The sequence below is a fragment of the Patella vulgata genome, chromosome 5 (genome assembly GCF_932274485.2).
Source record: "Patella vulgata chromosome 5, xgPatVulg1.2, whole genome shotgun sequence".
Taxonomy (NCBI): Eukaryota; Metazoa; Mollusca; class Gastropoda; family Patellidae; genus Patella; species Patella vulgata.
In genome coordinates this window covers 55941087-55959290 of record NC_065883.2, presented here as the reverse complement: position 1 = coordinate 55959290, position 18204 = coordinate 55941087, and the positions used below count along the sequence as shown (strand labels likewise).

General features: G+C 35.6%; 1 protein-coding gene across 1 annotated transcript; it reads right to left on the bottom strand.

Annotated features, from left to right (window-relative positions):
* Positions 1-213: 213 nt before the first annotated feature.
* LOC126822035 (selenoprotein N-like) lies at positions 214-17549 on the bottom strand. The gene is made up of 8 exons (XM_050550759.2): positions 16841-17549; positions 11886-11999; positions 7966-8318; positions 6861-7012; positions 3149-3399; positions 2460-2669; positions 1927-2096; positions 214-1607 (listed from the first exon to the last, which is right to left on the bottom strand). The coding sequence occupies exons 1-8, from the start codon at positions 17345-17347 to the stop codon at positions 1520-1522; spliced, it is 1845 nt and encodes a 614-aa protein (XP_050406716.1). The 5' UTR covers positions 17348-17549; the 3' UTR covers positions 214-1519.
* Between the last annotated feature and the right edge of the window lie 655 nt (positions 17550-18204).

Here is an 18204-nt window from a genome sequence, read left to right as displayed (position 1 = left end):
GGACAATGTATATCTATTGTTTTTATGGTCGACAATTTTTTAGGGGGGGGGGGTCTTTTACGGGCCTGTTTTAAATATCATTGTTGTGTAAAATAGTACAACCTTCCAGGAACAACTGCCTGTAATCCATCAACATGTATGTCTTATCAATAATTTGATATCCAAGGGATGAAGGCCTAAATGTTCAATAATAAAAACAAAATAAAATATTATTGAAAAACTGATTTTATTTATATCAATCATTCATAATAATATGATTCACACCGCTCTTAATACAAAAAAAAAAAAACAATAATCTTACGAAAACACCTATTATGGTTTATGCTTTAATTAAGTTAATTACATTTATTGCAGTTAATAATAATGGTTACATTACATCAATAATGGTGTTACTGAAATCCCTTCTGATGAAAATATAATAAAAATAAAGTTTATCATCAATGTAGATAAAATATCAAACAAAGTCATACACTAGCAGTGTTTTCTGACTTTGTCATCATGGATTCTCACATTATAACAAACACTGTTTATTAGATTTTAATCAGAACTTTAAAGTAATAACATTATAATACAAATGCAAGCCTAAACATAAATACACACATATATAAAACAATAAATTGTTCTTAAGACAAAATATTAGTTGTAAAATAAGTAATCTGCAACTTACATACTTATTACAGTTTGTATAGATATTAGGTTAGTCACTATTTAATAGATGAACTATTATAAGAATAAAGTTTAAAAACATTAATTAAGACAACTCCTATTTTTTTTCTAATTTATTTTAGAAATATTAAGTATAATCATTACCTGTAATTTAAAGAGCATAGGTTGGAACATTACATGGTTTTAATAACAATTTTTTTTTATGTGTTTAAACTTTTAGTATTTTATACTAATAAACAATAAATACCAAAAATAGAAAAACTTATTAAATATATAACTTTGCATATCACAGATATATATTATGAAATGTTTAAGAAAGCGATTAAATTAACATATGACTGAAATAAGCAGCAATCACATCTAAGGTTCTTAGACAGGTTTGGATAACATGGCAAACCAAGTTTGTGCTTGAACACAACAACATTATAAACATGTTATCTAAAATTGATTACTTGAAAAGTGAGCCTATAGCATTCCTGCCAGCCTGAATCATATAAATTGAACCTACATTTATATAGACACAAACAAATATATCTGGAATAGAAAAAACACATTGGTTTTTATGATATGATTTGTGTGTAAGAGAAAACCCTATACACACATAACAATACGGTAACTTGCCAGCAGTATATAAATAAATCTAATAAATACATACATCTAAAATTGCCAAAAAGAAGCATAACAATTCTTAAAATTTACATATTTATCTATTAACAAAATTTTCTAATATTATTTAAAATGATAAATCATCTGGTTTAAAATCCTAAAATTGTATATTATGTAACAGCATATGAAATATTCATACACATGGAATTTAAATAGCAAATTTTCTTGCATTCATTTTAATGGGAATTTAACCTCCATCATTGAAGAAACTGCCTGCATTTAAAATACCCTCTTTTAAAAATTTGATATAATTAACAGAGGAGGCATCTTGTAACCTGAAATACAAAGGAAACAAAATAAACTTCTTGTTAAATAATATTAAATGTTTGTTTTCACTCCACAGAAAATAGAACAAAACAACCAAATGTTAAATGTGGAGAATTGCATTAATAATTTCAATTAAAGGTTTTCTGAACTAATGGATGACAGAACAGAACACAGCAAGAAATAAACAATAGGGATTATTTAATGCTACATTAATTTTTATATTTACATCTCTGTTTTCCATGGCAGTTTCTTTAACAATTCAAAAATTTCTTCCTATACATGACTTTATTGCTAGTAATGAAGAACTAAACATTTATGATCACTTACGCCGATTCCAAAAATGACGAATCCATATCTAAGAAAGAATTAGCATTAACTTTATTCAATATGGTACCATTAGGATGGGCTACAATCATCATCACTGGAAACTCATAGTTAGCCAGGAATTCTTTAGCATACCCTGAATAGGCTGGTTGACTGTCATCTTTCTCAAGTTCCTACACAATAGAAAGAATAATCATCTTATTGAAATTGTTGATCTGTAATCTTATATATAAACAAGAAAGTTTGTTTGTTCATTACAGGAAAGCAAACAGTTGAACTAAGATGTAAATTCTAAAATAACTTTGTAACAACCCATTTTTTACAAAAATTTAAGGACAATTTTGATTTTCATATTTGGTACAGTATGTACATGTATATTATAATGAAGAAATTGAGAATTAAGGACTATTACTTTATTATGCATTTAGGTCAAATTTTGACAGCATCAATTATTTATTTAAATTTTTCATCATATTGAGGCAAGTATTCTCATTTATATGTTACAATAGCAACACTGGATTTGGAAATAAATTTACCTTGAGGTCAGCCACCAGAGACCAGGAGCTAATAAACTGCTCTGACAACAATGAGATTACGGGCGGACTCTGAAGGGTTGTATCCCTTAAGGTCCGCCCCGAACCTCAGCAGCTTTGGTCATCTAACGCACCCCATAATAATACAGAATGCACCAATTTATGTTCTTCATTGGCTTTTTCAAAGGCATTAGTGAAATTGAAATATGGAACCTGAAAATTTAAAAATACAGTTTAAAGAAATGAAATGAAATGGGGTTTAACGTCCTTCTGTTCTGCTCCTAAACTGGGCTAATGAAGACGGGCATACGCCATACAGTGTGCTATGAGGGAAATTTTGCCCGGGCAGCGGCACTACGGCCTACTCTTATATCGAATTCCAACTGCCAAGGGATCTTTTACGTGCACGCCAATGTGTCTTTGTCAGGCCCTCCGTCCTGCATCACTGACAAGGGGAAACCACGCTGGAAAATCTGGATGAACTTTCGCGGCCAATGCAGGGATTGAACACCCGACCTCCAGGCTAGTACAGTTTAAAGATAACCCACCCAAACTTTTTCACTTTGAGATGAAAGTATGGTATATCTTTATTATGCTCATATGTCCTTAGTCGAAGCTCAAGAATATCATGTTTTGATATAATAAACAAGCCACATATATCAATTTTTCTATGAACATAGTAATTTTCACACCTGTTTAAATGGATAAAGGGTGACTTCTAAACTTCTTTTAGCGTCTTCTAAAGAAATCTCTGTATTCCATTCTACATTTTCTGCTGCTTTTTTATGATCTGGCTTTTCTGGTAATGGTTCCAACAGTTCATATTCTTTTAAATCTTTAAAAGCTACAGAAGGCTGAGAGGTGTTAATCTGCATTAGTGGCATATAACCTATATCTACTTCCATGTTTTCACTCTCTTTTGGTCCATTTAACCATTCCATATCTACAACAGAGATAGATTATTTTTTAAAGTCAAATATGGGTTGGTTGTGTATCTCTATTGATTTAAATACCATAGTAGAAGAAAAATTGTAAATATTGCAAACTTTCCAAGGAAGATAAATCCTTCATGTGTTCCTAGAGCAAGATTATCTCCCCTTACACTACAAGCCACACAGATTGTACAACATTCAGACATGCATTCCATTCTGAACATCTGAGACACGCTACCTGCGGAGAAGTATCTCAGACACAGTAAATAGCCATGATATCCATATCACGTGATCTACACATCACAGGTCATGACATTGACGTCAATGGTCAACAACTCGTAACATTGTAAACAATAGGATTATTTTCAGCATTGTGTCCGTTGCACCCATAAAGACTATATAATTCGTACAGTCCCAACTTTTTCTCTCTTCTTCCAATGATTTTTCACAAAAATAACATCTACAACTCATAGAATTGACGTTGTCTTCAATGACAGCGTCTACGAGGGTTGTTTAAAGAGGCCGCCATATTGCACTATTTTGTGCGTCGGTCGGGTCTATTTCAGATATACACAATCAATTCTGTTGATGTTTTTAGCGTTGGGATTGACTAATAGAAAATGTGTTTCAGTCCTAAAACAAATATTTTAAACTTTAACGCAAATTTAGAAAATAGCCAAATTCTGGCTGGGATTACTGAGCAAAATGGCCATTCACTATATACGTGCGAAAAAAAAGCTAGCCACCAATTAATTTCGTACGTTAGTTACGTACGACATGCATTCTATACCTCTGTGTTCGTTTATATCATGTGCCATATTTTATTCAAAATATCATATCTAACCAATTTCAAGCAAGCTCAGAAGTAAGTCTTGTTTTTTTTTTAAAAAAGAACATCCACATATAAATATCCCCCCCCCCCCCCCCTATTAGATTGTTTAGTGATTTTCCAACAAGTAAGCCTCACCATGCAAGGGTTATCCCGTGCCAAATATTAATGAGAAATAACTTGTTTTGAAAAATCACATAATAATAGGCTGTTCAAATGCTTATATAAAACTAGTTTAAAGATGCTTATATTTAAACTAGTTTAAAGATGCTTATATACTGAGCGCCATGGAAAAGGCATCACTTAGTTTTTTGTATAACAAAATGATCCTGTAAACATATCTTATTTATTTTGCTTCTTATTGTGAACAATATTCAAATGGGAACACATCAATAACAACACATTTGTACACTTACGGATGTTTAATCTGTAATCAAGGGTACAAAGTCAGAGGGGTCAAAACCAAAAGTACGACACATGTCAGTAGCGTGTGTCCTCGATGGGCCATCATCACGGTAGGCTACAGCATTAACGCGACCCCTGCAAATGTGTAGGGCGGTCCGGTGATGAAATGTGAAGCCTCCCCACACCATTACACTTCCCCCACCCCATCGATTAGTTTCGAAGACGCAGCAGCCTGCAAGACGTTCCCCAAGACGTCTCCACACACGTTGACGGCCATCAGCGTGATAAAGATGAAAGCGACTCTCATCACTGAAGAGCAGGCTTTGCCAGTCTACTCTGAGCCCATATCAAACGCCGCTGACAGTGATGATCCCTGGGGATAGCTCCAACATAAGGTCGTAGTGCACAGAGTCCTACTTCTCTTAGACGACGTCTTACGGTGTTGGCACTTACTGGTCCTTGTCTTCCAAAGACTGCTGCACCTGTTCGAGTCGCTGGGCGGAATCTGTCACGCAGATGAGTGACCCCGATGTAGCGGTCTTCAGCCTGGGTTGTAAAGAGTTGTGGACCAGGACGTTGACGGTCACGTGTTGATGCAGTACCTCGAACACGTTCCACCAGCCTTACAATAGTGGACTGATGACAATTGAAGTGTCTGGCAATAGCACATGTAGACATGCCAGCCCTGGACATTCCCATGGCTTCATTCCGATGATTTTCAGTAAGTCTCGGCATCCCTAGCTCGATTCCTTCACACGTCCAACAACAAATTATGACAGATTGACGTTTCACAGTTCATGTACTGCACATTAAGTTGAAAACATGCTTTTAAAGAGCTCACACACAATGCTGCACGTGAATATTGGGTTTTTCATGTGCATCTCGTGCAATTTTTTTTTGTGCACACGGGCCGATATTTTTTGCGTTTGGGAGCATTGTGTGAAACAATAGTTCATAGTATTGCATAATATTATGCATACAAAACCACCTAGTAATAAAATATTTGGGAAAAAAAAGTGATGGTTTTCCATGGCGCTCAGTATAATTAAACTAGTTTAAAGATGCTTATACAGTGGACTCTGTCAAATCTGACATCCTACGGGATCGTTACAATATGTCGGATGTAGCTTTGAATCCCCAGAACGTTATTTCCTTTAAATTTGTTGTTAATTTATCTTCTTCATTGCCTTCAGTTGATTGCACACTTGTCTTTGCTGTCACGTGTTCATTGATAATCTGTCGTTCTATGTCCAGGTCGTCGTCACACAGTTCGGAGAGACCTGTAGGGTGAACAAACTCAGTTATTCAGGTTCAATCAGCATGCGCAATGAATGTTTCCAATAGGTGCTAGGAATATTTTTATGACTGTGAATACGTGGGAAAATTCGTGGGTATTCTTGAGCATTTGTAACAACTGTCTTTCAAGAGATTATAAAATTATCAAAGTAATCAACAAAGACATACACGAGCGAGTTTTAATCCCACAGATAATTGATTAGTGATTGTTTGTTAATCTTTTGTGACTTCACACCCACCGATTGAAGGCCGGATTGTACAATGTTGATTCAATGGAAATTGTGTGACGGGACTGCTGATTGAATTCGTAATTCGGAATATTCAGAATACGGATTACTCAAAGCTTTTTTGGCTGAAGTAATAAGGAAATAAATCGGGACATGAAAATGATGTCGGATTTCACAGAATGTCGTAGTATTCAGATGTCAGATGTGACAGAGTCCACTGTATTTCAAACTAGTTTAAAAATGCTGTTTTGTTTTTTTAAAAAAGACAGGGTAGGGTTGCGTTCACATGTAATATAATCCAAATAAGTTAAACTATTTTGAGAGAGAGAGAAATGGGGTTTAACATCCACTCGACACAAACTAGGTCATTTCGGGACTAACACATGGTTTAATTTTATTTCAATAATTCGCTTGCACGAAGGGGTCTTTAGCAGTGGGAGGAAACCAGAGGACCCGGAGAAAACCCACGAGGTTGGACAGACGACCCTACTCCTTGTCACGTACAACCAGGGCACTGAAACCCGGCCAGTTTTATATTTTTATTTGGCCCACCTTTAGACTTGTTTAACGATTGCCTGGGTTTTATAACCAGTTTAACTTAAGCATATGCACTGGCTACAAGAATCAATAGTTTCAGACTACAGTGCTTAATTTCAATATAAATACAACCAATGATGGTGATCGTAAATTTAACCAGGAAATCACTTTGACTTACCTACATTGAGACGTTTGTCATTAGGTACATACATATTAAAATAAAAAACTTCAGAGGCATCCCTGGTTATAATAAGATTGCCTGTAAATTGAGCAGGGGTGAACCAAAATGGATGGTATGGGGGTTCATTTAATTGAAATTCTGCATGAATTCTGAAAAATATAATCCAATAACTCCATATAGTTAATACAAAAACTATCTACATGTATTATTTATATACATCAATATCATTATATTCATCATGAAGATGTAGGTATGGGTGGTAATTATCAGAATTGAGCCTAAGTAACAGGATCTACAAATAATGTAAGTTAAAGATCAAAGGTTGTCAGGATTATAAATAATGCTATGTTCACTGGAATTTTGTAAGGATATATCATAAAAGTTGCTATATTTTCATGCTTACTGGGAGCCATGGTGGCTAAGTGGGTAAGACACTGGCTCCCTAGCCTGGAGGTCGCATGTTTGATCCCTCATCAGTGGTGCAGGACGGAGGGCCTGACAAGGACAGCTGTCTAGCCAGTTGGATGGGACTAAAAACCGAGGTCACATGTATACATTGCTGTGCGCATTAAAGATCCCTTGGCAGTTGGAATTCTATATAGGAGTAGGCCATGGTGCCGCTGCCCGGGCAAAATTTCCCTCATAGCACACTGTATGGCGTATGCCTGTCTTCATTAGGCCAGTCGGAGCAATTTTTTGACAATGAATAGAGGTTTTATAATAACATATTCCAAATTAAGTCATAACTTTTTTTTTTATCCTTATTTTATCTGAACTACCAGTTTATTTCATGATTTGGTTGACATGGAAAAATCAGCAGTTTGCTGTGTAGTGAAATAAATCCAGGTAGTGATTGGACATTTAAATATATTCGAGCCATATCCTGTTTTGAAATATTGTATGGACAACAGACCACACTTATTTCTTTAATAATGTGTAGCCCAGCAGTAGGATAAATTTATGCACTATCCTGTTTAAAAATTTGTAGTTCACTACTACATGTACAGGTGATACAGGTGTACATGGTGTAATAGTCATGAAGGTAATACTAATATGTCAAATTTAGCCGTTTTGTTCTCTAGATGGCATAAAAGTTTCTTACCTGAAAATGATTTCTATGTATTTATCATTATAAGCTCGAACACATGCAACACTGCCTTGTGAAGCAAATCTGGATATGACAAAGGGTCGTGGATGAAATAAGGTGAGTAGTCGATGAATAAGTATGCTTTCATTGTTCGATACCCTTGGTGGGTAATATCTATTGCTTGAGAGTGATAAGCCCTCGAAAAAACCTTGTTGCACTTCTATTATATAATAACTTTTTCCTAATACAATATTGTCTACATCTTTTGGCAGAAATCCAGCAAAATGGGAGGCACCAAAATTCACCCATTGCAATGAGGCATTCTTCCATTTCTCTAAGCCATCTAAAGAATTCATGCTACCAGGTAACTAGGAAAAAAAAGGAAAAAATATCACAATATTAATTGTAACAAAAATGGAATGAGGTATTAGCACTTTGGATATCTTCACCAGTCAAAAAAAACAAGCCAACAGTGAGGCTGATGTTCCCCACTGAAATCCAAAAATACATAGATGACACATATTAATTAACTGAACATTTATCTTTTTTCAAAAGTACTGAGTAATCAAATTAATTATCTATACTTAGTCTAATCATAAAATGTTCACATTCAAACTCAGTCAAGGTCTTGCAGTACCTGGTAGTGAAACTATACAATAAGTTTCATCACTCTCCATCAGTTAGAATCAAGCAGAAAATTCTCATCATTGAACTTAGTCAAGGTATTGATATAATGAATCTATACTCAGAGTTTCATCACTCTAACCCAATTAGAGTTATCGTGTTCCATGGTTTCAACCAATCAAATTGCTTATCTCGGCTTAGCCCAAGTGGAAAATGTGCATGATCACACTCTGTCACGGCATTCACTTAATAGACACTTACACCAAGTTTGAAAATGAAATGAAATGAAATCGGGTTTAACGTCCTACTGTTCTGCTCCTAAACTGGGCTAATGAAGACGGGCATACAACATACAGTGTGCTATGAGGGAAATTTTGCTCGGGCAGCGGCGCTACGGCCTACTCTTATACCGAATTCCACCTGCCAATATCTACACGGGACCTCGGTTTTTCGTCCCATCCGAACGACTAGACAGCTGTCCTTGTCAGGCCCTGTCAAGGGGAAACCACGCCGGAAAATCTGGATGAACTTTCTCGGCCAATGCAGGGATCGAACACCCGACCTCCAGACTAGCGGGCCAGCGTCTTACCTACTTAGTCCTGTGATCCCCACACCAAGTTTGAACATTCTAGCTCAATTAGAAGTAGAGTTATTGTGTTCCAAAGTCTCGACCAATCAAATTGCTTATCGCTCTGCTTACCCTGAACAGAGAATGCTCATTTTAGTCAAGGTACATGTATTGATGTCAATTGTAATGAAACTATACACCAAGTTTCATCACCCTCACTTAAAGTAGCTAAGTCTCTAACTCAATATCATCCAAAATCTTCAACATTGAAAACACGATTTATTTGTCAAATTAAATCAACATTCATGTTGTGATCTTACCGGAAAAAGATGGGCTTTTGATATCCAATATTTAAGACAAAATAAACAATTTACCATTGGTACACGAATCGTGTACCATAATGCGCTTCGCCCCAGTTGTATCAAGAGACTCGAGGGACGAGGCTAGACACATTGCACCAAATTAAACGGCGTATGTACATGTAGACTGGAATAACCAGACGCTAGAAATTTGCACTCGCTTGAGACTGCTGGCTTATTTCGCCGAACATAACTGATTTAAAATTGGAGTAAAAACGGAAACCTTTGAATGTAAATCAGTTTATATACATTCATATTACAGTATTATATGCGCTGCGACCCACTTTTGTCAATTTCTAGGTCACAAATGTTAGTGATTTAGCTCCTTTAATTAGAACTAAAGTTATCGTGTCCCAAAGCTTTAACCAATCAAATTGCTTATCTCTGGTTACTCTAATCAGAAAATGCTCATCTTCGAACTCCATCAAGGCATTGACCTAATAAACACATACACCAAGTTTGAACATTCTAGCTCAATTAGGAAGAGAGTTATTGTGTCCCAAAATGTGTGACGGACAGACAGACGGACAGACAGACGGACGGACAGACGGACAGACAGACGGACAGACAGACGGACGAACCCATTTTAATAGTCCCCTGCTTTCTTCGAAAGGCGGGGGACAATTAAAAAAATTATTTCAGTTTAATGTCATTAATTTTAATAATTAAATTTACTAAATCGTATCCATACTCATTCATTAGAATGTATTATGATTTTAATCTAGTTAATCAACCAATTAATACAACACTGGCCTTCAATTAATCTCATATAATTTTTATCCTCAGTTCATTGATGATAAAAATGGAAAAAGCATTATTTTTGCCTTTGCATTAAGACCAACAAAAAAAATTCTCATTTGAAAAAAAATATTTCATGCCACTGCTCTGATATCTATACTGGAATCTTATGATTAGAGAAAATCAAATCATATGGTAGACTGTCCAAATTACTGAAAATCACAACCCTAACCAACATTTACTGTATGTACTTAGATTAGAGCAAAGTATTTTGTGCCACTGGTAAACTAGGACGAGTCAAGTAGATAGGAGAGATCAAATTTATAATTCTTTGTTGATTGAGATTTAAATATTATATATCAAATGTTCAACAATAACTCAAACATGTCAGAGGACATTTGAATGTAAATCAATTCAATGCTTACATGTCATACATCACAAATACCATTAAAACTGTGTCCATAGGTTTACATGTACATGCAGTGAATCTAATACCGTAATATCAATACATGAACATGAACAAGTAATAATTTTACAGCTTTTCTTAAACATTATCAAAATTTATTGCATTTACATAAATGGAGCAAGCCCCATTTTATAACAAAATTATAATCAAGTGTTCTTTTATTGTCACACTGTACATATTACATACTGCACACAGCAAAGCGTCTACTTCATACCAGGCGGAGCTAACTGTAGAATGGCAGCCTAAGTTTGGGATGTACATATTACAAACAGCCTTTATAAGCCATCTAAATAAGTAATGTTAGGCAACGTCGCCTCGAAAGATTCAGAGAGGTTGGACAAACCAATTAAATCTGTGTAACTGTTGAATAATAAAATGATGCAGGCAGAGATAGTAGACATAATTACAATCTGATTAAAACACAGATCTTATTTCATTTTGTTTTTTTATAATTCAAAATTTCGTTTTACTTGTCTTTACTAGTAACTACACTAGGATCTTGAAGAGTTGCTATATTACCGGCGTTTTGGTTGAAATGAGGGATAAGCCAATGAAATAGTCTGTCACAGTGACTTCTTTGTGTGCCATGCACGGAACTGCGGGTAAACCACTAGAAACGCCAACGCTGATGATTGATTAATCAATATCTGACATCCGAGGGTCAAAAGCCGCTCGTATGACCCCTGACACGGCCTTCGAGTACAACTTGTCAGATCTTGATCTTCATGTAGTGTAGGTCATCGAAAGTATAAAAAAACCGGAATGAAATATAGATGTGTATTTTAATCAGATTGACATAATTATAAAGAATGTATATAGTCCACTCTCAACAGAAGTACAATAGACTTTGGTGAAATAAAGCACAAATTTAATGTTTGATAAAGGTTCGTAAAGACCTGAAATGAAGCATTACAATGTATACCATTAAACTCCTGCTTTATTATTAAGTGAGTAATAAAACAACAAATCAAATTGTTAAATTTCGAATTTGTGCCCTTGTATTATCTAATCATTTGACAATTAATTGACGACATTTGAGTCATGACAGCCATAAGGAGTAGTCCCTACCCTTTTGGGATTCTCTTTTTACTTGGAAGATATGTTTTAAAGATTACATTCATTCAGACATTATTTCATATTTTTCATCCATTTATATGTGCTTTTAATCATCAATACTTACAACTTCATTCATGTCTTTTGACATTGTTTCTATCCTTATCGGTTCAAAGTAAGTTCTAAGAGTAACAATACTATCATTTTCTTCAATAGGTACATCATAAATAGGTCCAGATAGCTGAAAATAAAAAAAACAAAATTATTTATTATTAAATAAAATGACAATATCATCAATCTCTAGCATAAAAGCAAACCATTCAACTAATAATGGTATGTTTATTTAGCAGTGAGTGACTCGGAAGAATAAATTATTTAACCAAGGGTACTAACTTAAGAGCTTAATAAGAATTAATGCAACCTATAACAACACTACTCTATCAAAGCAGTGGCATATATCCCATTATTGAATAATTACATCATCCTTGCATCTGCAACGACAGTAATTACATGTGTCATGTATCATATGACCTAATAAGTCTCTTTATATCTTTTACTGCTTTGACTCTTGAGGGTATAATGTCACTGATTTATGGAGGAAACACTCGAGAAATGCATGAATGTATTGGTAGCACTTAAAATCATATCCTGGTTATGTAGGCAAAGATGGACTCATGTACATGTAGTTCAATACATGTATGTAACCCGACAATACATGTATGTTCTTCCTAATGTACAATATACACAAAGAATGGAATTTGATATTGCCTATAATTTACACAAAGTTTTAAATGTCTACACATGTACTTATCCAAAATAAACATTATTGGATCACAGAAACTGACAAGTTTTTACATATATACAGTGTAATTCCGGGGGCTGTTTCACGGAATTTTAACTAAGACGATAAAATACAAATTTTAGTAATTTGATTGGATAATATTAGAGAGATTTTAGTGTTTAGCCAATCAAAATTGAAGTATCTACTAAAATTTGGATTTTATTTTTAGTTAAGATTTCGAGAAACAGGGCCCAGGTATATACATGTAGAGAGAAAGTGAAATATTGGGTTACACAGCCCTACTCCTTGTCAAATACATTTGCAAACCCAGGATGAATACAAGAAAATGAATTGCATAGATATAAAGATTGACTGAACACTGTCAAATATAAAAAGAAGAGAGCAGCTAGCGGGGGGTCATAAAATTCCTGGATAATTTCCTTATTCACATCTGGATTTATTAGTATAGAAATTTATTATTGGGAGTAATGATTTATGGTTAATTTTAATCATTTATATTTTGAAAATGAAAAAATTTTCGTCTCATTTTATGATCCTTATATTATAAGACATAAAGAAATAGATTTCACAAAATAAAACACTTGTATGGATTTACTACTTCTGAATACTTCAGAGAATCCTGTTTTCCCATATTGTTAAGTCAAAGTGTATGCCTTTATGATGTTGTTAATCTCTTTCATCATTGTTGTCTTAATGGCTAAATGGTTTCTAATTGTTATCAATATAATATATCTTTCATCTTGTTAATTCCTTATAGTGATTGTTTTATCTGCTAAATGGTTTCCAATTGTTATATATACATTGCACCACATTTTTGTTAACAAATTATTATTTACTTGATAACAATACCTGTATGCATATAGAAACGTAGCATGTTATTAAAATTCAGAAGAAGTAAATCCATACAAGTTTTTTTTTTTTTCATTTTATTTTTATGACAATTTTATGAGAAATGGTGAAATTTTATGAGAAATGGTGAAATTTTATAAGAAATGATAAAGTTTTATGAAAATATAAATGTTTTTATTGTACAGTCCTTGACATAAAAGTATCATAAAATTTGATAAAAACATCATAAAATTTGATTTAAAAAATGTTTGACAAAAATCTGTGCACGGTCTCGGTTATTCTATGCTTTATCATAAAATTTGGAAACCTTCAAGGGTGGATCCAGAGACTATGGATAGGGCGGTGCACGGATGGCAAAGCCGTATGCTACAAAGCGCACAACAGGGTGTCCAGGTAGCCGTCCCTGGAAAATTTTGAAGACTAGAAGCCAGGAAATGCCACTTTCAGTGATCTGAGAAAAGAATCAGGTTTTAAAATAATGAATTACAATGGGACTTTTTCAGTCAGAATTCTAGATAGGAGTGGGTGGGGGTGTGCCCTTGACCTTCTCTTTTCTGCTTTGGCAGTTTTCAACATTTCAATATTCCACGCATACATGTATATACATGTACCTGTGAAATCTTCAGCTTTTTAAAAGTATTTGCATGTAGTAATACTAATACATGTATAGAGATATAACTATCTGAAGATAATATATGATTTGAAAATTATATGTTTCCTGACTCAATCAAAAGTCTAGCGTACATCTGAAAGGCAGGTGTTTTAAGCCTACAATACTTCCCTTACAAAAACATACATAATGAAACCAAAAATATGTCTGCTACGATGTAAATTCACTGATGTATTCTTTATAAAAAAATGTGCTCTTCTTGTACTTTCATTCGTGAATTAAGCCAATAACTACCCAAAATAAATGAATATTTAAGAATGGTAAACATTATAATAAAAAAATGAATAGCTTCTCAATATACATGTATAGTGAACCTTTAGCAGGCCTTAATATCTTCGATTAAAATATGAAATTAGGTCATCAGGAGACCGGTCCCATTGCCTTGCACCTGTTTAATTAAAACCCTTCAATGTACATGTATTTCAACAGTCAACAATAACTATTACTACCCGATATGATCTTATATTTGAGCCAGCAAATCCCCTACGAGTGGTTAATGCATAAGATCGCGATGGGGGGTAGGGGGCCCTTCTATGAAAATTTTTGAAAACTAGAAGCCCGGAAACGCCATTCCCAACAATCTGAGTCAAGAAATATGGTACTGAAATACTCTGATTTTGTAGTGATATCTTGTGATTTATATTTATGATGAAGCAAAGACAACAGACATTGAAAGATATGCAACTAAAACTTCAAGATTTAAAAGGGTACTCTTTGTTCGACTTCATAACTTCTAGTTCTAATAATCTGCTATTTCTTAATAGTATCCACTTCTTGCCCACATAAATCAAGTCTGTTTCTCTAAACTACATGTAAGTATTAAGTTTATACGTAAATATTTAAGGCAGAATTTTTTCTTTACGCCTACAGTACTTTACACATAAAACTTACAGGTGTATGAGTGCTACACACGTAAACCTACGAATCGTGTTGATGCAGAATGTTTGAGAAACAGAATTACAAGTTGTAGATTAAGTATACATGTAGGTCTAAAAATATTTGTACGAATCTTTGAAAAAAGGTAATGTAATACTAAAACAGATTATCATATCATTCACGCATATTATAATTACTGTATAGAAATCTTGCATGTGAGCAATTGTGGGACATTTTAGCTGTTTTTTGGGACACAGGCCTCAGAAGTAGGTTAATTAATGAAATATACTATTCAAAAAAAGTAGGGGATATTTGATTTTTAAGTGTTATTAAAGTCACCTAATGAAACTGACGTAGAAACAAATGACAAAATGAAATGAAGTTCACATTCATCGATTTATTCCAAATGATCGTTAGACTAAGTAAGGCACAGACTGACCATTATAAGGGTAAAATGATACCCGGGGTCAAACAGCAAAGTTACCACAGCATCACAACCAAGTCAGTAACGGGTAAATCCTCCTCTGTTTGCCAAACAAGCATTGATCCGACGTGGCATACTCCTAATGAGACGTCTAAGGTCATTTTGGTCCAGATTGTCCCATTCCTGTTGCAACGCAGCAGCAAGTTCTTGGACATTGGCAGGACGTTGTTGACGTTGACGTAACCTCTGTCCAAGCATGTCCCAGACATGCTCGATGGGGGAGAGGTGGGACTCAGTGCTGGCCAAGGTAATGTGGTGATGTTCTGTTGTTGGAGGTAACCTGTAACGATCCTGGCCCTGTGACATTCTTGCGTTGTCATCCTGGAAGATGAAACGGCGGCCATGACATCGTGCGAACGGCACAACATGGACTGCCAAGATGTTGTCCCGGTAGTACTGGCCTGTAACACGCCCTGCAACAACATGTAAAGCCGTTCTTCCAGCAACAGTGATGCCTCCCCACACCATAACAGAACCACCCCCAAATCGATCATGTCTGATGACGTTAACGTCTTGGAAGCGCTCGTTTCGACGACGCCACACCCTCCTACGTCTGTCCAAAAAATCAACAGTGAACCTTGACTCATCTGAAAACATAACATTGCTCCAGCGTCGATTATCCCAGTGTTGACGATCCCTACACCAACGACGTCTTGCCTGAATGTGATGATCTCTCAAACAAGGGATCACGCGAGGACGTCGGGCGCGAAGGTGACCCCTATGCAGTCGATTCCGAATCGTCTGGCCACTCACTCTCACACCAGTGTCTGTTTGAAGACGAGCGCTGATCTGATTTGCTGTGATGACACGATTTCTCAAGGCCAAGGTACGGATAAATCGATCCTGGGCTTGAGTTGTCGCCCTTGGTCGACCTGAGCGTGGTCTGTCCTGTACAGATTGTGTATCACGGTATCTGGACCATAGCCTGCTTATGACAGACTGAGAAACATTCATCGTCCGCGCCACAACCGCCTGTGTTGTGCCGATCTGTAGCATGCCAAGGGCACGTAACCTTTCATTTTGGGTAAGCCGACGCATATCAAAATTTGTTTTCTGGTCACTAAAACAATTAAACTGATGTTTCCACCCTGGAATTCAATGCCACAATGACTGTAACATTCAAAGTCAGAGTCATGCAAATCTTGGGCTGGACCCCCATGATGATCCCAAGCATCACCTGCATTCCATGCGGTAGCTATTGGTGCATTTGGGCGTCACATGTAACTGGAAATGTTTCTTCTGTTAGGTTCTATAGTGACTTTTTTCGTAGTCATTTGCATATTTTAGTATTATGCCCCCAAAATCAAATATCCCCTACTTTTTTTGAATAGTATATATGGTAATGCATGTTCAGACAGAGGGGATATGGCCTATTTCTTAATACATCTTTTGTATACATACATTGGTCTCTAATAATCTGTAGACTAATGGTTCAAATTCTTCTATAGAAAGATACCCATCTCCATCTCTATCATGTTGTTGAAATAATAGCACTCCATCGGGGCCGATATTGTGAGCCAGATCATCTGCAACTATTGTGGGATCCGTTCGCCCTACCACAATTAAGACCGACACACATCCAAAGAATGCTACTAATAAAACCATTAGCAGGATAAACCATTTTTGTGGTATCTCAAATATGATGACTTTCTCTTCTGTGTATGTAACTTGCTGTTTGGGACCGACACTGGTTTGTTGAGTCTGAGACGGTTGATTTACTTGTTGATTGACCGGTGCAGTAATTGTTTGACTGGGGGGTACGGTAGAAGTGGTTCCATCATCAGGCTGCTCATTATTTGGTAGAGTATCAGTTAACGAATTAACACCCTCTTCGCCATCCGGTGTGTGCTTTTTCTTCTTAATCTTTCTGTTTCTAATTGAAGTCGGTGAAGTCGGTGAAGTCGACATTTTTTGTCTTCTCCTAAACCTGATTGAAGAAAAGGGTTTCACATCATTAATATTTCTTTATCATACATAAAGTTACTTTACAGTCTATGCCAATCTAATAGGCAAGGCTACAACCGGATGCGATAAAATACCATTGTTTCTCTATCTACTGTCCCTTGCGCAAGTCATTCGCTGAAATGTCGAAATATGATCTTCTAAATTTGTATTCATTGCCAACAGGTTTTAGTCCGGATTGTCACGTCGTTATTGTTTTATCAATTTTCAATTACCCCTAAGTACCACTAGAATTTCCAGTCAACAAACTCGGTCGATGGTTGGGCTAAAATTTGGGAATAGTTTGTTTGACTGAAATAAAAAACGCACTAACTCAAATATGATTACATCGTTTTTTGTCTATTTTGATTATTTTCCCCCCAAGTTCAAATCTGACAGTTGAAGTCACAATTTTATTGAGATTTTCCTTCCAATAGCAATACCCTAAACAACGTGTTGACCTCTCTTTGCGAGTAAGGTCGTCATCTAGGGTTAAGGGTCAACGACTGACGTCATCAACTGAAAACAATGGCCGTACTAATATAAACAACTTGAATTAAGTCTGTGTCCGATGCATAAAACTGATGACAGCATAGTATCTAGTCGCTTCAGTATTTGACATTTTCATGTGGCCTCGCCCAGTCGATAAAATCAATCAGTTAGTTCAGTCGAATAATCCAGTCGAATAAACCAGTCGAAAAGTTCAGTCGAATACTTCAGTCGAATAAACAAGTCGCTCAATATTAAGCAGCGGTGGCAGCGGGCTAAGATAATATAGTAGCAAATCATGCTCGTAGCCATAGCTGAAGGAGCCGGGGGCATGG